We start from the raw sequence: 24,310 nt of genomic DNA, 5'->3' as shown, positions 1-24,310 counted from the left end.
CCAAAATGGAAACTCCCAGGAATATTATGGCCAAATTCCAAAGCTCCCCGGTCAAGAAGAATGTGTTTCAAGTCAGGACCAATTTAAACATTGCAAGGTTACTGTGAGGATAACATGAGATTTAGCAGCTACTATAAAGGATCAGAGAACTTGGAATATGATATTCTGGAATGCAAAAGAGCTAGCTTTAAAACTAAGAATCATTTACCCAGCAAAACTGTATAATCCTTCAGGGGGGAACATGGATATTCATTGAAATAGAGCATTTTCAAACATTCTTGATGAAAAGATCAGAGCTGAATAGGAAATTTAACTTTCAAATGTAAGACTCAAGAGAAGCATAAAAAGTTAAACATAAAAGTGAAATCATAAGGATTTCCCTAAATTTAAACTTTATAGGAAGATGATACTTATAATTCATAAGAGCTTTTTCATTATTAGGGCAGTTAGATCGAGTAAACATAGAGAGCATTGTGTATAATAAGTTGCTGTGTTGGGATGATGTCCAAAAAAATAATATTAAGGAGTGAGAAAGAGAAATGCACTGGGAGAAGGGGAAAGGGAGAAGTAGAATGTGATAAATTAACATAAAAAAGGCCTTTAAGGAAGAGCTTTTTACAGTGGAATTTAAGGTGGATGAGGAGTGGCAGGCAACACTTAAACCTTACTTTCATTATAATTGGCTCAAAGACATTCCCTTTTACACACTCAGTTGGGTATAGAAATCTATCTTACTCTACAGGATAGTAGGGGAGGAAGATGAGGGGGTGGTGATGATAAAAACAAGGGTGGCTTGGGGGAGACTTGTCTGAAACAAAACACTTTTTTCCTCCCATTTATTTAGATCTGTCTTTATTTGTGTGAAAAATGTTTTATAATTGTCTTCGTATAATCCCTGGGTTTATCTTGGTAGGTCAGGTCCCAAGTATTTTATATTGTCTGCAGTTATTTTGTTTTTTTTAATATTTAAAAATTTTTTTTACTAATTACATGTAAAAACAATTTTTTTTTTGAGGGGCAATGAGGACTAAGTGGCTTGACCAGAGTCACACAGCAAGTAAGTGTCAAGTGTCTGAGGCCGGATTTGAACGCAGGTCCTCCTGAATCCAGGGCCGGTGCTTTATCCACTGTGCCACCTAGCTGCCCCCAAAATGATTTTAACATTCTTTTAAAAAAGTTTTGAATTCCAAATTCTATCCCTCCTGCTCTCTCCCCCCCTATTCCCTCCCTGAGACAATAAGCAATCTGATACAGGTTATAAATTTGCAGTCATGTAAAACATTTCCATATCAGTCATTTTGTGCAAGAAAACTTTTAACAACAAAAAAAGCAAAGAGTATGCTTCAGTCTGTATTTAGATAACATCAGTTCTAAGAATGGAGGTGAATAGCATTTTTCATCATGAGTCCTTTAGAGTTGTCTTAGACCATTATATTACTAAGTCATACACAGTTGAGCATCATAAAATATTGCTGTTTACTGTGTACAGTGTTCGCCTGGTTCTGCTCACTTCACTTTGTATCAGTTCATGTAAGTCCTAGGTTTTTTTGAAACCACTGCTTAACATTTTCCATTACAACATACCATAACTTGTTCAGCCATTCCCCAGTTAGTGGGCATCCCCTCAGTTTCCATTTCTTAGCCACCACAAAAAAAGCTGCTTTTGAGAAGGGAGAGGGTGAAAAGAGAGGGATTGGCGGTGGAGGGTAGGGAACAGAGAGAAAAAGAAGAGGGAGACAGTAGAATAGAGGGAAATAGACAATTAGTCATAACTGTGAATGTGAATAGGATGAACTCATAAAATGGAGGCAGATAGTAGAGTAGATTACATGATTTAGACATAAAGAATGATACCATAAGCAAATTAAGGGAGCATGGAATAGTTTACCTGTCAGATCTATGGATAAGGGAAGAATTTATGACCAAATGAGATAGAGAGGATTACAGGATTTAAAATAGATAATTTTGATTATATTAGTTTTTGCACAAACAAAACCTCATCTCTCAAATATAAAAAATATAAATGGGGACAGCTAAGTGGTATAGTGGATAAAGCACCAGCCCTGGATTCAGGAGGACCTGAGTTCAAATCCGGTCTCAGACACTTGACACGTTCTAGCTGTGTGGCCCTGGGCAAGTCACTTAACCTTATTGCCCCTCAAAAAAAAAATGTTTTTACATGTAATTAGGAAAAAAATTTTAAAATATTTAACCTCATTACCCTGCAAAAATGTCCTCATTTCTCAAATATAAAAATAAGTCATTCCCAATTGAGGAATGGTCACAGGATATGAACAGGCAATTTTCGTACAAAGAAGTCAAAGCTATTTATAGTCATATAAAATGCTCTAAATCACTATTGATTAGAGAAATGCAAATTAAAACAACTCTGAGGTGCCACCACACATTTATCAGATTGGCTCTATAAAATTGTGCTTATTACCCTTTGATCCAGCAATACCACTACTAGGTCTATATCCCCAAAAGATTTAAAAAAAAAGGCAAAGGAAAAAAACCCTATATGTACAAAAATATTTATAGCAGCTCTTTTTGTGGTGGCAAAGCATTGGAAATTGAGGGGATGCCTATCATTTGGGAGATAGGTAAACAAATTATGATATATGATTGTGATGTAATACTATTGTACTATAAGAAATGACAAGTAGGATGCTTTCCAAAAAACTGGAGTGACTTACATGAAATTATGCAAAGTGAAGTGATCAGAACCAGAACATTGCACATAGCAAAAACAGTATTTTATGATGATCAACTGTGAATTACTTAGCTCTTCTCAGCAGTACAGTGATCAGAAATAATTCCAAAGGACTTATGATGACAATACTATTTTTCTCCAGAAAAAGAACTGATGGAGTCTGAATGCAGATTGAAACATACTTTTTTAAAACTTTATATTTCTTGCCCTTTTTTGTCTGTTTTTTTTTTTTTACAACATGATTAATATTGTATCGTTTCACATGATTGCACATGTATAACTTAAATTCCTTCTCTTCTCAGGAAGGATTATTGAGAGAGAGAGAGTGAGGGAGAGAATTTGGAACTCAGAATTAAAAAAAAACAAATGTAAAGATTGTTTTTATATATAATTGGAAAAAAATATCAACAGTTAAAAATAAAGTTGTTGTAAACATTTAGAACTCCTGGAAGGAGTTAATTCTGTAAAATTGATTTTTCATAAGGACTTCATGAATACCCAGAAGAAATGAATAAATAAAAAATTAAAAATTCTAGAGGAAAGAATTCAAAGAAAAATACGCATCTTAGAATAGAAAGTGATATTATCCAAGTTAACAAAGAAATGGACTTACTAAAAACTAGAATAGATCAAAGAAAAATCAGTGACTCAATGAGACAAGATATGTTAGAACAAAATAAAAGATCGACAAAATAGACAAAAATGTAAGTATCTTATATATAAACAAAAACCTCTGATATTTAAAAGGCCTGGCTATGTTATAATAAATGAAAACTGTTAGAACCAGAAGACAAAGTAAAGATGGAAAGAATCACTTGCAGAAAGCAATCTGAAAACTCTCAAGAATGACATAGCCAAAATTCAGTTCTCCAAAGTCAAAGAAAACAATGGTAATGCAAAAAAGACCAAAAAAAAGTCTATTGTAACATTTTTAAAGATACACAGACGAGAACAAATGAAAAGTCAGAAGGAACAAGAGACAAGCAAGAGTTTTTTGGAAGTAATATGTAGCATTTATTATGTTCTAAAAAGCAAGTGGTATGTATGGTAGTAGAGATTTATAGCTTCATAGAGATACCTTGTTGTGTTCTGAGATAGAAATTTGTTTTTTTGGTTCTTGAGAATAAAAAACCTTTCCCCCCTCCAAAAACAAACAAACAATCAAAAAAAGCACACACCTATTTTCCTTATTAGTTTCAATATCTTCTTTTTGTAGAGATCTAGCCATAAGATTTTTCTGCTTGGAAATATCCATTGGATCCCTATTATCCACCTGAATGAAAGTTATATTACTTTCTTTCTCATTCAGAAATTTCCATAGTCTGGTATTACTTTACTCTTTCCAGATGTAATTCATCTTACTCCCTTTCTTATAAAATACTTTCTAACAAACTACTCTACTTCCTTGTTAATAGTTCACTCTGTTGCCTACAACTGAACTGTACTTCCTCGTTATGTCTTCCTGTTGAATTCCTCTTAATCTTTTAGTTCCTAATTTAGATGCTACTCTTTCAGTGTAGTCTTCTGATTATCCCAGTAGGTACTTATTTTCCCTGCTCAGATCTAATATGGCACTTTGTTTTGTACTCAGTGAATCCATCATGTGTTATTTATTATAGTTAATTGTCTTGTCACCATTTCAGACCTCATGCATGAGGACTAGGACCTTGACTTTAAAGTACTGTAGAATTATATCCTCCTGAAAGCCTAATGTAGCATGATCCACAGTAGGCATTTGAATTTTTCTTGAGTTGAATTACATTGAAGGATTTATTACAGAGGGGAAACATTAGAGGCAGGAAGACTAGAAGAGAGTTTATGAGTTTTGAACTTAGATGGTTACAAGGGGAGTAGAAAGAGCTCAGGACCTAGGTTCAGATGTAACTTCTGCCATTTAACTACCAGTGTGATGGTGGGCAAATAAATCATTTAACCTTTCTAGGTCTCAATTTCATCATCTGCAAAATGAAGAGGTTAAACTAGAGGACCTGTAAGGTCCTTTTCCAACTCAAGTATATGATGATACTGCAAAAGTGGAACTCACGATGTGGTAAAAGGGACACATCTTTAAAAATCCACTGTTTTGGACAGCTAGGTGGTGCAGTGGATAAAGCACCGGCCCTGGATTCAAGAGGACCTGAGTTCAAATCTGGCCTCAGACACTTGACACTAACTAGCTGTGTGACCCTGGGCAAGTCACTTAACCCTCATTGCCCTGCCCCGTTCCCCCCACCCCCCCAAATTCAATGTTTCAAAAGTCTGTATGACTGATGATGATGGTATCATCCCCAGAGATAGACTTTTCAAAAAAGAAATTTTTATTCTTGTTTTTACATTCTTCCTTCCCGGGGAGTCATCCCTTATAACAAAGAATTTATAAAGAAAAAAAAAGATAAGAAAAAATCAGCAAAACTAATACATCAAAACCAAACCCTGATATCATAGGTAATATTCCATACCTATGGTCTCCCCACCTCAGCAAAAGAGTATCTTCTCATAAAAAATAGAATTGGGGGGAAAATGAGGAATTCAGTTTTGTCTAGTTTTGTGCTTGGCAGGAAATACAACATTAATCTAGGTGGATGTTTTCAGCAGACAACTGAAAATATTGTATTAGGTCATTGAAGAGCTCCAGTATAAATTTTGTAGTTAATCTACAAAGTGCTGATAAATATTGAATTGAAACTATGGGAATGGATGATGGTCATGAGAAGGAAAGAATATAGAATGAAGCAGTCCAAGGCTAAAACTTTGAAGGTTCCCTGTGTTTAGAAGGTGAGAGGAAGAAAAGGAACCAGTGAGAGGAAACAGAATGGACATGAAAGTGAGAGAATCCACAAAATTACAGCATCATGGACTCTAAGTGACTGCTTTCAGAAGTCACTTCATATTTCAGAATGATGGTATTATGGAACAGTTCAAACCATGTGAAATGGAATCTGTGGGAAAGGCAGGGGTATATGTATGTGTGCTGTTTGGATTATACTTGGTTATAATCCTAGTTTTTATAATTAATATTTACCAGACATCAGGTTGGGATAAAATATTTACTATAATTTCAAATCAAATATAACATTCTTATTTTTCATGGCCTGATATTATGGTGATTATTGATGTCTTAAAATTAATTTTCTAGTTGTTGAATGAAGATCAGCGTGGTGTCACTAGATGGATGGCTGGATGGCTTGGTGGAGGAGGATCAAAAAGTGTACCTAGTACACCTCTGAGACCAAATCAGCAATCAGTGTTCAATAGTGTAAGAATTTCTTTATTATTTCTACATATGGGGAATAAAATGACAGCTATACTCATTGCTTTGTCATATAATACTCTTAGAAAGATGCATCAAAAAGAATAATGGAATAGGTGATTTCTCAAGTCCCCTTCAACATTTTGATTCTATGGAGTTAAAAGACTTGTGTGAAGTCCATGGTTACCACTTAATGGTTAGGTGACCTTGGACAACTCATATGCCTCTGTTTCATCATCTGTAAAATGAGACTTTCATACAACCTGATAGGATCATTGCAAAAATTTGCTACTTTTTCCATGAAAAATTTTTTTCCTGATGTTTCATCATGATGTGGAGGCAACCCTAGGTTCTTGAAGGCTATGGCAGTGGAGCCCAAGCTTTTGCAAGTCTTACCAAGCCAGAAAAATTTGGAGAATGGACTCAGCAAAGCGTGTTGTGTCTTCTGTGTGTGAATTAGCTTCACTAAGATCTAAGAAGCTCATCCCTTAATTGGCTTCACAGCTACAAAAGTTCTTGAAGACAGTCTACAAAATTATAGAAGTATTGTGATACATGTTAGTGAAGGATGTACTTTTGCTGAGCCTTGAAGTTTGGAATTATTTAATTTGTACGTTTGTCACACTTGTTTTAGTGTCTTCCAATTATTTTTAATCTATATTCCATTGGTATAGTTTTTGAAAGGCCAGTTACCTCCATACAGTATGGCAGTGGGGGAGGAGAATGTTGTTATAGGTTTTGTTGTCTGGGAATGTAAAGCAGTAAGAGTTTTAGAAGGCATTAAGTCCATCTGATGAATGAGAATGACAAAATAGAAGTTGGATACCTTCATAAGAAATAATTGACCAAATACCTTTAGATATTATTTAAGTCTTGACATTTCTGTTGTGAGATCCATGTTGCAAAGCAAGTCATAATCTTTGAAACCGAACTTTAGGTTTTGATTAAAATTATGCAATTTAAAAATATTCAATGTTTTACAACACATTTTTTATTTTAGTCTTTTTCAGAACTCTTTGTCAAGTTTCTGGAGACAGAATCCTGTCCAAGCCTTCCTCCACCAAAGCTCTCTGTTCATGATATGAAACCTTTAGATTCGCCAGAAAGGGGAAAACCAGCCACTACTCCATCAGGCAGTTTTACAGGTGAAAGCATACATTAAAAATAGTTTTTGGATTTAGTGTGTGATTCTGTCTTCATGGGGAGCTCCTGATGAAGACTAATACATATCAACACCTTTTCTGCAACTTAGATAGTCTTAGAGAATTTGCACTGAGAGGTTGAGTGAATTAATTGTTCAGGATTCCACAGCCAGTGTGTGTCATAGGTGGAACTTGAACCCAGGTCTTCTTGACTCTGAGGTGATCTCTTTATTTACTATGCCTTGTTTTATTATTATTTATATTTTAAAGTGATGCTAACTAAAATGATATACCTTTTAAAATTGCGTTTACTGTTTTTGAAATTGTAAAAGCAACAGATTTTCTCTTCCTGCCTTACACATAATAGACATGTAGTTATTAAGTTTTTATCTTGAATGATGCAATTGCATGCTAAAGTCATGCTGACTTATCTTGGTTGAATATATGCTTTTGGGGGTTTAAAAACTTAATGACTTAATGCATTTTGTTTTTATGTTACTTTATTTTCAAATATATCCTTCTCTCCTCACCTACTCAGCCATGTTGTTGTTGTTCAGTTGTTCAATCATGTCCAATCCCATGGACCATACTTTCTATGGGGTTTTCTTGGCAAAGATACTGGAATGCTTTGGCATTTTCTTCTCCAGTGGATTAAAGCAAACAGAGGTTACGTGACTTGCCCAGAGTTACAAAGTTATAGTAAGTGTCTGAGGCTGGATTTGAACTCAGGTCTTCCTGACTCTGGACCTAGTGTTCTATCCATTGAGCCACCTAGCTGTCTCCTCAGCAATCGCTTGTAACAAATGATAATAATAGCTAGCATTTCTGTTATGTGTCAGACATTCTACTAAACACTTTATCTCATTTGATCCTCACAACAACCCTGGGAGGTAGGTGCTGTTATCTCTATTTTGTAGTTGACAAACTAATACAAATAGATTAGTGACATGACTAAGGTCACATAGTAAATATCTGTGGCTAGATTTAACTCAGCTCTTTCTGATTTGCAGCCCCGACTCTCTATCACTGTGTCAACTAGATAACCAAATAACAGAGAATAAGAGAGGAAAAAAATAGTTTAAGAAAACTAATAAACACACCAACCTAGTCTGGAAGTATATTCAATGGGTACTTTAAATTTGATAAAAGTTTGTTATATGATGTATAAGACCCCATCTGAGACTTGACATTTTAGTAATGATGATGAATTTGTGTTGATTTAACTACAATATCACCTGATTTTCCCATGTGACCAAAGGGTTAGTAGTACATCCCAGTATTAGGAGTGAAGACTTTGGTCAAGCAATGAATGTCATTGTCTTCTCTTTAAAGCTTATTGAATCCCAATTTGGGATTCAAACTCACAATCTTAGCCTTATTAACAAAGATTATACAGACCAAGTCAAATAATCTAGGCATAATAGATAGATATAAAATGCTTTCAGGTGGTAGTTTTTAAAGATCTAGGGTCCTATGGAACTGTTACCACTGAAAATAAGAATTATCATTGAAGAGATTTCTTTTGCTTTTGGAATCTTCTTGTTCTCCTTGTTCAGTGGGGGAGATTAACCTCTGTAAACCTGGGGGCTACATTGTAAATAATACAAAGATACTGATTATTGCATACTTCCTAGTTTTTAAAAATTGCATGTCAGACATCCCAATCCAAGGAAAAAGATGGAAGAATTTTCACTGTGTGATATATATTTTAAAAAATAATTCATTGGTCACTTAAGTTATTCTATTCCATCACTGAAAATATCCCATTTACAAGGAGGGAAATGTTGATTGTTCTTTCTCGTATAGATGGTTCATATGTTTCATGGTGGTCTAATATAAACCCTTGGTGTTTACCCTATAGCTACAGTTTGAATTGAGAATAATTTATGCTTGGTCATTCAGGATTTGGTATTTTCCATGGACATACCATTACAGGATTTCCTTTTCCCTAAAATTGGGCTTTTGCTGTTGATAGATAATTTTTAAAAAGGGCCAATGAAATGCATGTGCTGGCGTGACTAGACTGCAACACATTATCGGCAGTGACTTGCAAGAAAGAAATAACATGAAAACCCAGAAAATATGTGATCAAAAAGGGTAACAGATAGACAACATAAGTCCTATACTTGTATCATGAAATGTTAAAGACCTAGAAGAAAGTCTGGAGCATATTTGGCAGGTCCTCTATGAAGGATTTATGGGAAGACATGACCCAAAATTACATAGGATAAGAATGTGTGTATTGCTTGTGATCTTTCCTTTTAGAGGAAATATTTACATTGCTGAAATCAGATTCATTGAACTGCATTTTTCTTATTGTCTAGAACAATCTAAACTTCTCAGGCATTTTATCTTTTTTCAGTAGGAAGGTTCTAGGTAAACTTAAAAAATTGAAGTCTTTTTACATCTTAGTCATTACTAAGTTTTGTATTATCAAAATTAAATGATATTTAAGTGTAAATGAACCTTGTAGATTGCTTCAAGCTTTTCCAGGTTAATAAGACTTGCCAGACGTAGAGTTCCAGTGACATAATCTTTGAAAAACTCACATTACTTTCTTACTACAATAAAGAATTTGAATGTACCCTCCCTCCCCTTGGAGGATAATATTATAAGATTTCACAATAAATATACCTATTTCCCTTTGCTATGTTCAGTCAGTACTGACAGTCCTCATTTTAAAATATCTGAATACATACTGTGGAACCTTTAGTTACCTCCCAGACATATACACCTTTATTTGCATAATCAAGAAGCAAGTATTCTGGTGCATTAAAATGTGCTGAATGTCACATTGGTTAAAATTCACAGATGTTGAATTTAAAAGTTCACTAGAGTGTCTAGTTCTTTTTTAAAATAGATTGAGAATTCATGTGTATTAATCATGTTTATGTTACTATAGATAACTATCAAATTTTGCCATTTTATTGCATTCAGAGAATAAGCTTATGCTAGCATGAAATGATTTTTATTAAGAATATGATGCTAAGTAAACTGTATTTTATATCTTAGATACAAAAGTATCTGGAACCAGTAGAAGACCAGATGTAAATCCGTTCTTGGCACCACGTTCTGCAGCTGTACCTCTAATTACCCCTGCTGTGCTTGGAGCTGGTGGAACCGGGCATCTGCTTATGAAGCCCATTTCAGATGCTTTGCCTACATTTACACCTCTACCAGTGTTACCTGATAACAGTGCTGGTGCTGTGCTCAAAGATCTCTTGAAGCAATAGGTGATGCTGAAAGCTGAGTTAAGATATAGCACTTTAAAGAAGCCGTGAACACTATTTGTAAATACCTTACCACAAGAGGCCTTTTGGAAAAAGTCATGTATTTGTTTGCATTTTTACTTATTTCTCTAAATTTGATTATAAAGTAGTGAATGCTTTTGGGAATTAATTGTATGTGTCCCAAATCAAGTGCCCGATGCCCAGTATTTTTTGTTTTGGGTTGTTTTTTTGTTTTTGTTTTTGTTGGGTTTAGTTTTTTCTTACCGACTCTGCGAGCTCATTTTTAGCTGATGGGAATTTGTCTTGGTTCTTAGGGAAAAAAAAAATTATTAGTGGCCAAAGTACAGGAACTTTGTAGAGTAATTCTGTACTTATTGGTATAATGGAGAAATCTGAATCAATGCATGTTCTAAGATGCACTAGAGCACTTAGTATAGGCAGACCTAAGAAAAGATTTAAGAATCTTTTTCCTATCATAAATTATGACAGATTTAAACCATGCCAAAGTGGAATGTGCTACTTGATTCTGAGAGTTAATATTTCCAAGAGGATGGCTTATTACTGATACCGAATATGCAAAAACAAACCATTTTAATTTGAAGTTCTAAGGAGTATGTACAAATCAGAAATTTCCTGTATTTGTTTTCTCTTGTCTTGTAATCATTAGCATTTTAAAAATGAGGCAGTTGGTGTCATGTCTAGTTGTACTATAATTGTAGTTAACACATAGATGGAGTAATGTAGTTTAGCAACTATATGCAAGTTAATTATGTAACGGTACATTTAGTTTCAAGATACCATTTTTTTTTTTCTGATTTGAGGGTTTTTTGTGAGACACAGAAATCTAAGAAAGTCAAGTTTTCCCAATGGTTGTTTTTGACTGTGACATAATCTAGACCACCAGCACTAAGAGTTTGCAACTAGAGAAAGAATATTTCTTTAATTTTATACAAAACCTTCATAAAGAAATAATGCCAACCTGGAATTTAATTAATTGTACCAGGATGTTAATATTTGTATTAGTAGTTGAAGTTGTACATTTAAAAAAACCATTTCTTGCCATTTTTGTACATTTCCATGTGAATTTAAAATGTAAACATCTGTATAGAAGTGAAAAGTTAAAAGATACTTATCCAAATATGTAAATAGGTCTGGTTAATCCCAGAGGTGAAGCTAGTTATTTGTAAATTTTGCTATAATTAACTGTATACTTTATACTCTGTGAGACAGACTGGAAGATTTTTAATTATATGTGGATAGATAAAACTTGCCTTTCTGGAAAATTAAATAGCCTAGGACAATGCTGTTTCATGTTCAGATATCATTTAACTTGTTTCTTCATCTAACTAGTTTTATTATCATTCCTTGTTTAGTTGATGTTAAAAAAGGAAGTTATAATTCAAGTTCTATATTAGAACTGTCACACTATTCTACTACCTGTTTTTCATTGTTTCCCCATGAAATTTTATTGTTATAGAACATATTTAAAATATAAGATTGTATAGACTCTTCCAAAACAATAAATACAAGAAGCTTTTTGTTTTTTATTATTTATTTAAGTGAAGATTAAAAAATACAGTCGTTCAACTTACATTTTTTGCAGTGAACTCATCATAACTCCCATTTTTTGCTGTAAAATTCAGGTTGTTTTTTAAAAAAATATTTTAGAAATTGAAATGGGGTTTGTGAACATTGAAACCATTACTCAGTTAAAGTAACTTTTCCATTCATCATTCATATTTCTTTTCTAGCCTGAAAATACCTTAAAGATTATGAATAATGAAAGAGAAATTTGCCTTTTGGAAATTCATTATATTTCTTGAATATACCAAAGAAAAATAGGGTTTAAAACTTTTTTTCTTTTTTGGAGTCTCACAGTAGTATAAATCTCTTTATTCTGGTTTTGTTTCTTAAATGCACCTTGTGATAATATTTTGGGTCAATCAAAATGTTTCCTACTGTTGTTGAAGCACCATTTCTTTGGAATAATAGAAAAAAAATTCCTAAATGTTTAAAGAAAACTTAGGATATATAAATTTTTATTTGGTGGGGAGGGAGGAAGAAGTGGAGTATGCAGAAATGATATCTCATTGTTTTCTATCACAAAAGAGATGTATGATGGATGTTAAAATGACTATTGATAACATTTTGGGTTATTTCTTCTCTAGCCCAAGTTGTTTTAGATTTTTTCTTTCTTGTGTCTTAAGTATAAAAGTAGTTATGTAGTTGTGCACTGACTACTTAGCTATACTGTAATAAAAAGCGCCATTTTACATAATTATCACTTGACAATTTTCTTTAAAATTACACGCTGATTTAGATGTGTGTTGTTACAACTAAATTCCCACTTAGTGATTATTATCAGTTTAAATCTTTTTTTAATGGCAGTCATTCTATTCTGACATCTCATGCTTTTCTTCTGAAAATTCTTAATGTTGGATGAATGAATGAGTGCGTGAATGAATAAAAAGAATGAAAAAATATTAAGCGCTTACTATGTGTCTGGCATGATGCCAGAAATGAACCCTCTATTATTTTATCTGAAGGGGTACAGTTTTAATGTTAACACTCATAAATTGTTGAGCCTAAAAGTGATTTCACTGCTTTCTTGTATTTAAGCTTAGTGGAAGTTTGTGGTTGAATTCTGATTTAAAAGCTACAGTTTTTCACAACATTTAAAAACAATTTAAAATTTAACTAGCCACAATTGAAAACAACCAAAACATAATCATGCACCATCTGACTGTTTGATTTATGGTTGCTTCTTATAATGGGTAAAAAGAATTTGATCAGAAGAGGGAGAGAATGCTTTTGTTGCAACCAACTGTTTAAAAATTAACTTTTTTCCCCATGGCAAAATCTCTCCACTTTTCATTTTAATTTTTGTTTTTGAAACAGGGAAATTTCATGTATTTGGAGAAATGATTGTCAAAACAGTTGCCAAATGAATAGAAAAAAGCCTATGCCTTGGGGAACAGTATTCAGAACTATTTTACAATGCTAAAATCAAATGAAAATTTTTTGAATTGTGTTTTCCAAAGGTAATAAGATTTTTGCTCCTTATGTGTTCATTTAAAAGGTCTTCCACTTGCTAAAATTATTTTAGAACATATCACACTGATATATTTAAGGAGAAGCATGTTCCTGTGGGGGGCGGGGAGGGAAGGTGGGGGCAATGGCACCTTTAATATTCTGACGTCAGCTTGTGAGATATAATTTTGTCGTCAGCCTATAAGATACAATTTTCAAAGTTTTCCTTATCTAACATTGAAAATTTATTTTTTAGGTTTTAGAGAAATTATTTGAAAGCTGGAAATTTATAATACACAGCCTTCAGATCAGTTTGTGCTTTATTAAGCCACAGGCTAATGTATTTCTGAACTTCTTGGGCGCATTGCAAGTTTTAAAAAGCTCCAAAGAAAGATGATATATGTAAGTTGGCAATGTATGACACAATAAAAAAAAATTAGCAAGCAGCTGCTGGCTTTTTCTTTAAGAGGGAGAAAAATGACTTACACATGTTGTTTACAGCAGCAGTGAGTGAACTACTGCACCCAACTTCCGCAAGTTTATAGTTGAAAACCAGATATTTCCAGTTATGTTGTACAGTGTAAGCTTTGAAATTGTAAGTATAAAAGATTTTTTTTTCTTTTAGTTTCAACAAATCAGGATGATGTATTAAAGTATGAGAGATGATGAGGAAGGGGCTCCAGATACTACGGATTTTGAATTATTTTCCTACACCCCAATATAGGCTACTTGTTAGGTTCTTTATTTGTTAAGATCATAGATCAATTCATGAGTTTTATCTTTGTTTTCCTATAATTTGGTTAGTGTGAACTCTTTATAATAATAAAAATAAATATTATCTACTAAATATCTGCTGGATCCACTATCTTAGGTATTGGGAGAAAGAGTTTCGATAACAGATGGGCCTTACCCTCAAGTAGTTTGTAGTACAGTGAGGATATAAAACAACAGCATATGTAGTTGTAATAAACAATATTTAAGATAAATGTATTAGAAAGTTACAAAGTAAACTGTAATTTTCAAGTCCAGGAGCAAAGGTAACATTACTGACTGGGGATGGCTTCATGGAGGAGGCATCATTTGTGTTGACATTTAAATGATTAGGAATTCAGCAGGGAAAGATGGGGAGGGAGAGAATAATCAAGTTTTGAGTTGGGTATATTCAGGCCGTGTATGGGGGAAAGAGAATAGTTAAGTTTATCTGAAGCATAAGGTATATGGAGTGGAGTGTAGTAATAGAAGATAAAAGTTCTATGTGTATGGTGGTGCCAAAATATGGAAGGCCTTAGATGCCAGATAGAGGAGCTTGAACTTTACTCAGTGAATAACAGGGAAACAATTTTTTAGCATAAAGGATATGACCAGATCCATTTATAACTGAAATTCTATTGAAAGCAGCATAAGGATAGGTTGAAAGGTTAAATAGAGTGGAGGTAGGAAAGATCTGTAAGGAGGGCTATTATAATACTGTAGTGAAAGGAACACCAAGTCCTTTGCATATCTCTATTGTAACAGAAATACTAAGATAACATATGTTGTGGAGTCAAGAAACCTGAGTTCAAATTCTGCCTCTTGTGTGGTCTTGAGCAAGTCATTTAACCTCTTTGTGCTTCTGTTTTGTTAGTTAGAGTTGACCTTTGGCCCCTCCTAACTTTAAGGCAAATGATTCTAGTGGTTCAGGAAGGTATTAACTGGGTGGTGGAAATAGAGGATGGATATGAGAGGTATTAGGGAGGTGGAATAGATAGGAATTGTAAGTGATTGATTATTAGAAATGAGAAGATGGCAGACTCAAAGATAATGCCGAGTTTCTACACAATGGGAAACCAAGTGGCGCCACAGTATTATGGGCAGAAAAAATGAAGTCTGAAGGAGAAGAAGGTTTAGGAAGGAAAACTGAGCTCCACTGGAGAAGTGAATATGGAAGTGCTGTTGGGGTGATCCTAATGGAGATGTAATATGCAATTGAAACTGAAGGTCTGAAGATAAGAAATGAGGCTTTATTGCCAAAAACCTCATACTAGTTAATTAGGACAGTGGTAATATGATTATTTTGTCTCACAGGGTGATCAGACAAATTAAAAAGTAGAACTGTTTCTACCTTTAAAAGTTGACCTTGGGGGCAGCTAGGTGGCGCAGTGGATAGAGCACCAGCCCTGGATTCAGGAGTACCTGAGTTCAAATCCGGCCTCAGACACTACTAGCTGTGTAACCCTGGACAAATCACTTAACCCTCATTGCCCTGCTCCCCCCTAAGAAAAAGTTGACCTTGCCCATTTCTGGTATGATATTTTTGGAGGGACAGGGGGCAGGGCAATGAGGGTTAAGTGATTTGTCCAGGGTCACACAGCTAGTAAGTGTCAAGTATCTGAGGTCGGATTTGAACTCAGGTCCTCCTGAATCCAGGGGGCTGGTGCTTTATCCACTATGCCACCTAGCTTCCCCTAGACCTTACCCATTTCTAATAAAGTAGTGGATTTAAAGTTGGAAATGACTTTATGGGTCCATTTATTTCAACCTCATTTTATAGATGAGGAAGGTTTTAGGTCCAGAGAGCTTAAATGACTTACCCATGATCACGCAAGTTCCAAGTAGAAGGCTGAGGATTTGAACCCATGTCCTCTGACTTTAGGTCCAGTAAGATCTGGCATTTGTGTGGTGTTTTACAGTCTGCAAAGCATTTTGCCTGCTTTCTCCTTTGATTGTCCCAACAAACCAGGGAGTTAGGATCTGTTCCTATTTTTACCATTGAAGAAACTCTGGCTGAAAGAGGTAATTGATGCTATAGGCCACATATCTAGAAAGTGTCTGAGGAAGGACCACCCCTGGTGGTGTTGGGCACTTTCTTATTAAGTCACACTATTCACAATAAAATTGGAAATATTATAGGTAGAATTTTGCAAATCTTACAAAACTCACAAATCTGGCAATAACAGTTATTATTATTATTATTAATAGTAGTAATTATACCCACTCCTTTAGGTTGTGTCAGAATATATGCTACTCTGAACTTCATAATATGTTTTTGTCCCACTTTTGTAGATCACCCTGTTTCCTGGAAAACCATTAAATGAAAAAACAACATTACATAGTAGTTGGAGGAAGATTTTAAGAAAGTGAATAAAAAGAATGATTTAAAGTGAGTGCTTTTTATACTCCAGGACTAGTTTACTAGTTTTGTCCCTTATGTTGAGTCTTACTATACTTCAATAACAATACTCTGTCTTTAATTTAAAGTTTTAAAAAAATTGTCAAAATACTTTTTCTAAACTATCTGATAATATTTAGGAATAGACTGCTGCTAATGAAGAAGAAATGGTTTTAATTTTTATTACAGTTGATGACATTGCATCAAGTTGTATTTGAATCAGGGATTGAATCATTTAGACAGAAAATTCAAATCTAAATAACATGAAAATATGCTCAATACTTAAAAAAAGAAAAAGACATGTAAAAGTGGATTGTTTCCTATGTATGAAAAATGAGACATAATTCTTTTCTGAAAAAATACAAGGTAAATTTAGCTGTTCAGAGAAACACTGATATGTAATTTCCTCAACCAGCTACTGTTGACTTTGAAGTGTTTTGGACATTTTATATAAAAATGACAATATTTGACATGGCCAACAGGATGAAGGACTAGACATTTTCTCCTTGGGATCAGGGACTGAGGCTGGCTATTAATGAATTCTCCAGCATGGGAAGAGGCTAAGACAGTTTTGAGATCCAGTCTTTAGGGGATCATCAATGGGGAAAGAGCCAGAAAGTGAGCATAAGAGGAATATAAGGGGGAAAAGATGGAAGTCACCAAAGAACTCATGAAGAAAGAAAACTAAACCTAAACCTTGAGCACAAACATAAAGCAGCAGGAAGGCATTAATAACAGGAAAGAAGATGGCTTCCAGGACATAACATCCAAATGTCTCTCAATAAATATTGCAAGAAAAAGGAAAACAGTTCAACACGTATGAGGCAAGGGACCCTGTGGATTCTGAAGAAAACATACAACCATTTCAGGATGTTCCTGAATGGTTCAAGAGAAATAAGATTCATGAAAGCAGAATTTATGTTCTACAGAACAGAAATAATTGGCTAAATAGAAAACTTGAATCCATAGTGGTGAGTCTGTCCAAAGAAGTGACAGAACAACTGATTGGGAATAGAAATACAAAGAAATAAAGAATGATCTGGAAGAAGAAAAGAAATAAAAAGAACATATGATCTCTTTATAAACAAGCATTGATACCAGTGACAGGGTATATAGAGACAACTTAACAATTATAGGTCTCCCAGAAGAACACAAGTCAAAAAACCCAAACACCATAGTGGGGGTGGATGGGTGGGGAAGAAAAGTGCCTAGAGCTTCTGAACATTGAAAACCAAGTGCTAACTGAAATAATCCCAAGATTGGCTTTAAGAGGAGAATAAACCTATGCTGCAAACTCCAAGAGACAGTGGTTACAGTAGTTATCTTTAACAGTTATATAATAGCCAAAAACATTTAAAAGGAAGGTTGTTCAAATATCACAAGATGATTCTACATTTACCAGAAACCACAGATAGAAATGGAACTATGTATTCCAAAGAGCAAAGAAGCTCAAAATGCAACCTAAAGTTACATATCTTGCAAATCTGAACCTAATAATTAAAAAAAAAGTTTAACAAGAGAGACCTCTGAGACATTCTTACAAAATAAAAAACAACAACTTTAAATGTGAGTCAATTATTTGCTTTGTAAATACACTAGACATCAGAAACATTTTAAAAAGGTAAATAAATACAACAACTAAGCAAGGCAAAGCTAATAAAATTATTCTGAGGAAGGAGGGATACAAAGAGAAAGACACCTCTGGGGTTAAAAATAATAAAACCAACAAAATAGAGGGACCATTAAGAAATTCTTTCTAAAAGTATACAAGGACAAAAGGGTGACAGCAAAACTGAAATAGAAGTGATGAAGGAGGAAGAGGCTTGAAGCACCATGGATTAAACATCAACACCCTGTCTACAGAAGAATCAATATTTTTTGGAACTAAACTGAAGACTGGGAGGGCATTTAAAAGGGTTTGAGAGAAGAGGAAGAATACAGAGGGGAATGTGTAATGTACCCTAAACAAGTAAGTGATAAATAACAAAAGGGAAATAACCCCTTCAGTCTCAGGAAGCTATAGGGGAATGGTTGAAGTATCAAAGGAAGGGATTTCCTCTCACCCCAAAAGGGAAGGAAAAGGGTAAAAATTTTTTTTTTGACTGGGCAACGGGGGTTAAGTGACTTGCCCAGGGTCACATAGCTAGTAAGTGTCAAGTGTCTGAGACTGGATTTGAACTCAGGTCTTCCTAAGTCCATGGCCAGTGCTTTATCCACTGTGCCACCTAGCTGCCCCACGGAAATCTTGATTCAGAGGTAGGGAGGTGTCCCCCTGAAGAACACTCCCATGGTGGGGAAAAAAGATTCTGTAATGTAGAAGGGGCCCTTACAATGGGTATAACCTATTGGGATTTTGCTCTTAGCACTGCCTCTGAGTGTTTTCCCACCATGAAGAACATCCTGCCTTTCAAGAGGAATCAAAGTTCTGAGGTGCAACTGACATCGAGAAGCTTGCAAGGGCATAGACCCAGAGAGTAGATTTCAAGGAAAATGGGGGGAAAACCCCCCAAACCATGAGGAGTTATGTGAACAAGAGAGAGTATTGTCCTGAGCTACAGAAGAGACACAGAATTTCTGCCATGAGTCATTTCTGTCCTCATCTGCAGGAATTGAAACAACAGAAAAAAGATCTACAAGGCAATAATATAGTGTCTATAAGAGGGAAGTCTTAAAAGTTTTAATTCCATGATGAATAGAGAGACTATAAGGACAATGAATCAAAGAACTAAAATAGAGGAGGGAAAGAAATCCTTTTTATAAAAAGGTGCAGAAAATGAAAAAAAAAAAACCTAATAAAGTTGGAGAAGTGGGATTTTACCTAATGACTTTGACCAAGGAAAAAAAAGAATTAGATAAAAAACAGAAAGAAAAAGGAATTAAGTAAAACCCTATAGGAAAAGGACTCATAATTTGGAGGGGTCAGACTTGAGGGTGAGGAAGGAGACCCTATTGAAATAATGTTGCTTTAAAACAAATGAGTCAATAAATATTAACTGTGTCTTATGTGCTGAGCACTGTGTTAAGCTCTGGGGATATAAAGAAAGGTAAATGACAGTTCCTGCTCTTGAGGAATTCATAGTCTAATGGGGAAGACAACATACAGATAATTAGGTACAAACAAGCTACATATAGGATAAGTAGAAAATAGTCAATAGATAGTCACTAGAATTAAGAAAGATCAGGGAAGGGTTCTTATAGAAGGGGGGACTTTAGCTGGGACTTGACAGCCAGGGAAGCAGAACTGAGGAAGGAGAACATTCTGTCCATGAGGAACAGGCAGGGAAAATGCCAGCAGACAAGAGATAGTGTCATGCAAGGAACAAAGAGGCTGTTGTCACTGGATGGAAGAACATATGTTGGGGTGTAAGAAACTAGAAAGGTGAGTGAGGGCAGGTTTTGAACACCATATATTATATGTTTGATCCTGGAGGTGATGAAGACACTCCACTCATTTGGTAGAGGGTGACAGTATCAGACCGGTGCTTTAAGAAAATCACTTTGACAGCTGAATGGAGGATAGATTGGAGTGGAGAGAGACTTGTAGCAGGCGACTAACCAATCGTAGTAGTATGAGAGTGAGGTGATGTGGGCTTACACCAAGGTGGTGGCAGTGTCAGAGAAGAAGGTGTATGTGAGAGACGTTAACAAAGGCAAAATCTACAAGACTTAGCAAAATATTGTATATGGGATGGGTGGAGGATGAGACCTAGATTGGGAACCTGAATGACTGAAAGGATGATGGTGCTCAATAGTACTAAGGAAGTTTGGAAAGGGGACAGAGAAAGGTTTAAGAGGAGAGATAATATATTCGATTTTGGACAAGTTGAATTTAAGATGTCTACAACACATCCTGTTTGAGATGTCTAATAGGCAGTTGGAGATGCAAGAATGGGGTTAGAAGAAGGGTTAGGGTTAGATAAGTAGATTTGAGAATCATTAGGATAGAGATCATTGATCCTATGGGAGCTAATGGGATCTCCAAGTAAAGTAGAGGGAGAAGTGAAGAAGGTCTAGGACAGAGTCCTGTGAGGTTAGTGGGCATGACCTGGAAGGAAATCCAGCAAAGGAGACTTAAGAAGCAGTTAGGTAGTTATAAGGAGAACCAGGAAAGAATCTGGTCCTGAAAACCTGGTAAGAGGATCAAGGAGAAGAGGATGACTGACAGTGTCATAGAATGCAGAGAAGTCAAGGTGTTTGAAGATTGAGAAAAGGTTATTAGATTTGGCAATTAGAGGATGGTGATTAACTTTAAAGAGAGAATTTTTGGTTAAATGAGGTGGTTGAAAAGTCAGACTGTAGAGAGTTAAGAAGAAAGTGAGATGAGAAGAAGGGGAGACATCTATTATAAACAGTTTTCACAAAAGACAGGAGAGATATGAGATAATACCAAGGATAGATGGATCAAGTGAGGATTTCTTTTTTTTTTTTTTTTTGACAATGGGGACATGTTTGTGGACAAAGAAGCAGTAAGTAGACAGATTGAATATAAGTAAGATTGAGAGTGATAGGATAGTATGTTGGAGAAGACAGGAAGGAATGGGTCACTTGTGCATGTAGAGGGGTTAATCTTGGCAAGTAAAAGGGAGAAGGAGGAGATGGTGGGTAAAAGAGGAGATAGTGGTAGAAGACTTCTGGGTTATGTGAGATGAGGAAGAGAAAAAATGGTCCCAATCATTTCAACAAAACGGCAAGTTTTTTCAGCTGAGTGGGTGGAGTGGGACAAGAAGAATTTAAGGAGGAATGAAAAGGTTTGGAAGAGCTAAGGTGATTTGGTTAATGAGTTAGGCAGATATAGAAGGATTGCAGTAAGGGCCTAGTTGAGGTTATATAACAAATTTATGAGGCAGCTAGGTGGTACAGTGGATAGAGTTCTGGGCCTAGAGTTGAGAAGACTCATTTTGCTGAGTTCAAATCTGGCCTCAGATACTAGCTATGTGACCCTGGGCAGGTCACTTAACTTTGCTTCAGTTTCCTCATCTGTAAAATGAGCTGGAGAAGGAAATGGCAAACCACTCCAGTATCTTTGCCAAGGAAATCTCAAATGGGGTCGTGAAGAGTCGGACATGACTTAAAAAGGACTAAACAGAATAAATTTATGGTGGACCTAGTCAACATGTTTTTATATTCTCTACCTTTGTTCAGCATCACATATGTAAGAGTGGAGGCATCAGATAGTGGGAGGCTGAGGCTTGGCAGGGCATGATGGGTAATATGATTAAAGGACAAGGGACTGGAGAAGAAGACTAGGGATTGAAGGTCATGGTGTAGAAAAAGAACAGTTTGGGGTTGCAAAGCTGAGGGAGAGAAAATGACAATAGACTGTGATCAGATAATCAGAGTTCATAAACACAAAAGTGCTGCATTTGTGAGTGATGGCAAGACAAAAAAAAAAAAAGAATGACCATCTTTGTGTATGGCTATGGTAGGGAGGAGGAGTAGGTCATGTCAAATGAGTAATTTGAGGAACTGTGATGTTAGGGTGTTTAAGAGTATCAGTATTTATGTTGAAATTCCCTATAAGAAGGGCAAGAGTTGGGAAGGAGAGAAAGCTTGTGAGCTGGGAACTAAATTTATTTGAGGAAAGCAGGAGAGTGTCCTGGAGGTTCCAGTAGCTTCCAGAATTTTGATGGGATGATAAATAGGAATTTAGTGAAGCTCAAAGGCAAAGAAGTTACTGAATGATGGTGATAGAAAGAAAACCTAGAAGAGGCAGGAGGAAGCAAGGAATATTCTAACTCCCTCACCTTGACCAGTGAGTTGAGTGAAATTGCAGCCAGTGCTAGAAAGGGGAGCTAAGGAGGTTGTGTCACAAGGAGGGAGCCTGGTTTCAGTAAGAACCAGAAGATTGAAAGAGTGGGAAATGAAAAGATTTAAGGTGAAAACAAATTTGTTGCCTATGGAACAGACATTACAGAGAACACAGAGGAAGGGCTGAATAGCTCTGGGGTAGGTCATTGGGGAGAGGGGATTAAAGAGGATGAAGATAAGGTATTGGCATGTGGGAGGGGAGGAGGAGGGTTTGAATGATCACCAGTGGGGGTTCCAAATCACTGGGATGGGTAAGGCCTAATGATGGAGTTTCTTTTTCTTTTTTTTTTTTGTTTTTTTTGTGGGGCAGTGGGGGTTAAGTGACTTGACCAGGGTCACACAGCTAGTAAGTGTCAAGTGTCTGAGGCTGGACTTGAACTCAGGTCCTCCTGAATCCAGGGCCTGTGCTTTATCCACTGCACCATCTAGCTGCCCCATTGATGGAATTTCTTAATCACGAAGGGAAGATTTTAGATAAATTTTTCAATGTCTCCAGGGCTTTGGCCTTACAGTGGAGTCCTTTCAGGGCCTTAGGCAGTTTGGGGAGGGTGACAAATACTTAGGGCTGAAGGAATGATGTTATTTTCCTTCCCCCAAGCAAGAGACCAGACTGGAGACTTGATGGAATGGCATTTTTTGTCTTCCTTTCAAGGGAGGGACCTGGTGCTGAATGGAATGGTACCCTCTTCTCTTCTCACCATAGCAACAGGAGATTGATATAATGAAATGACACCTCTCCTCTTCCTGTGGGAGGCTGGAGACCAAGCAGGACACATGCCTAGCATGATGGAATGCACCCTTTCTTCTCACCACAAAGACTAGGGACTGGTGTGATGAAATGGCTCCTCTTCCCATAGGAGGATGGAAACTCCTCAACAGACCAGCATGATACTGGTGCAAAGAAATGAATTATTTTACATCTAAAATCAATGGAAAATCCAACCCTTTCTCATAATTATGGTGCATGAGACAAAGGGCATACAAATATGGACGAAGGAGGACTGACCTACAGACCCAAAGCTCTGTCTTTCCAGAGGAAGAGGAACACCACCACGAAATCCTAATTATGATAATTTTTTAAAATATTAGGGGAAAATGGAGGAAAATATAAACCTAACAACTTTAAATGTGAATGTAATAAACAATAAAATGAAAGTGAAAGATTGGATAAGAAAATAAAAACCCCTAACCTGTTGCTTACAAGAAATACAAAGAAATAAAAGGTAAAGGCTCACAGAATAAAAATGAGGGTGGGAAAAAATTTATTATGAATCAGAATGTTATCAGACAAAGCAAAAATAATTCACAACACAAAAAGACATAAACTACATAACACTGAAAGGAAAAATTCATACCCCAATAGAGATATTAAATCTATATGCTATAAATACCTGAACATATAAATTAATAACGGAAAACTTGACTGAAGAAGGCATAGACAATAAAAACAGGAGACTTTATTGTCCCTAAATTTTGGATAGATTTAACAGAAAGATAAATAAAATGGAATAACTGAACAAATTTCTAGAGAATATTTATTATATTTTCTAAATTGAGACTGCTAAAGAGTATCACATGAAACTATTAAAAATACTAGCATTGTATTAGGGCAAAAATATTGCAAAAAAATATACAAAGGCAAAAATAGAAAAGATTTTTTACAGATCATAACATTAAAAATAGCAATTAGTTCAGGGAGCACAAACAAAATACAGACACTAGTGGAGACTTGATGAAATCCTAAATAATTATTGGGTCAAAAAATTGCAGAAACAATTATGTGAAAGAAAATAATGATAAAATGACACGAAAATTTCTGGGATGAAACTAAAGCAATTCTCAGGAGAAAACTTTGATTTCTAAAGTCACACATTAACAAAATAAAAAAACAAACAATGTGCATTAAAAAAATAAGAAAGCCAATAAATAACTTCCCCCAAACCAAAATATATGTTGAAAATTAGTGGAGAACTAGACTGGAAATTTAAA

At 35.4% G+C, this 24,310-nt stretch overlaps 1 protein-coding gene across 1 annotated transcript in view; it reads left to right on the top strand.

Moving 5' to 3' along the window:
- The window catches only part of TRIP11 (thyroid hormone receptor interactor 11), a 94,366-nt gene extending 80,256 nt beyond the window's left edge, over window positions 1–14,110 (top strand). Inside the window, exons 19-21 of the mRNA XM_043983707.1 lie at window positions 5,850–5,969; window positions 6,964–7,108; window positions 10,118–14,110. Of these exons, the coding sequence (XP_043839642.1) occupies window positions 5,850–5,969; window positions 6,964–7,108; window positions 10,118–10,338 (486 nt within the window). The 3' untranslated portion in view covers window positions 10,339–14,110. The remainder of the gene's footprint in view (window positions 1–5,849; window positions 5,970–6,963; window positions 7,109–10,117) is intronic.
- The last annotated feature ends 10,200 nt before the right edge of the window (window positions 14,111–24,310 follow it).

The sequence above is a fragment of the Dromiciops gliroides genome, chromosome 2, assembly GCF_019393635.1.
Source record: "Dromiciops gliroides isolate mDroGli1 chromosome 2, mDroGli1.pri, whole genome shotgun sequence".
Lineage (NCBI taxonomy): Eukaryota > Metazoa > Chordata > Mammalia > Microbiotheria > Microbiotheriidae > Dromiciops > Dromiciops gliroides.
This window is presented reverse-complemented; position numbering and strand designations above follow the sequence as displayed.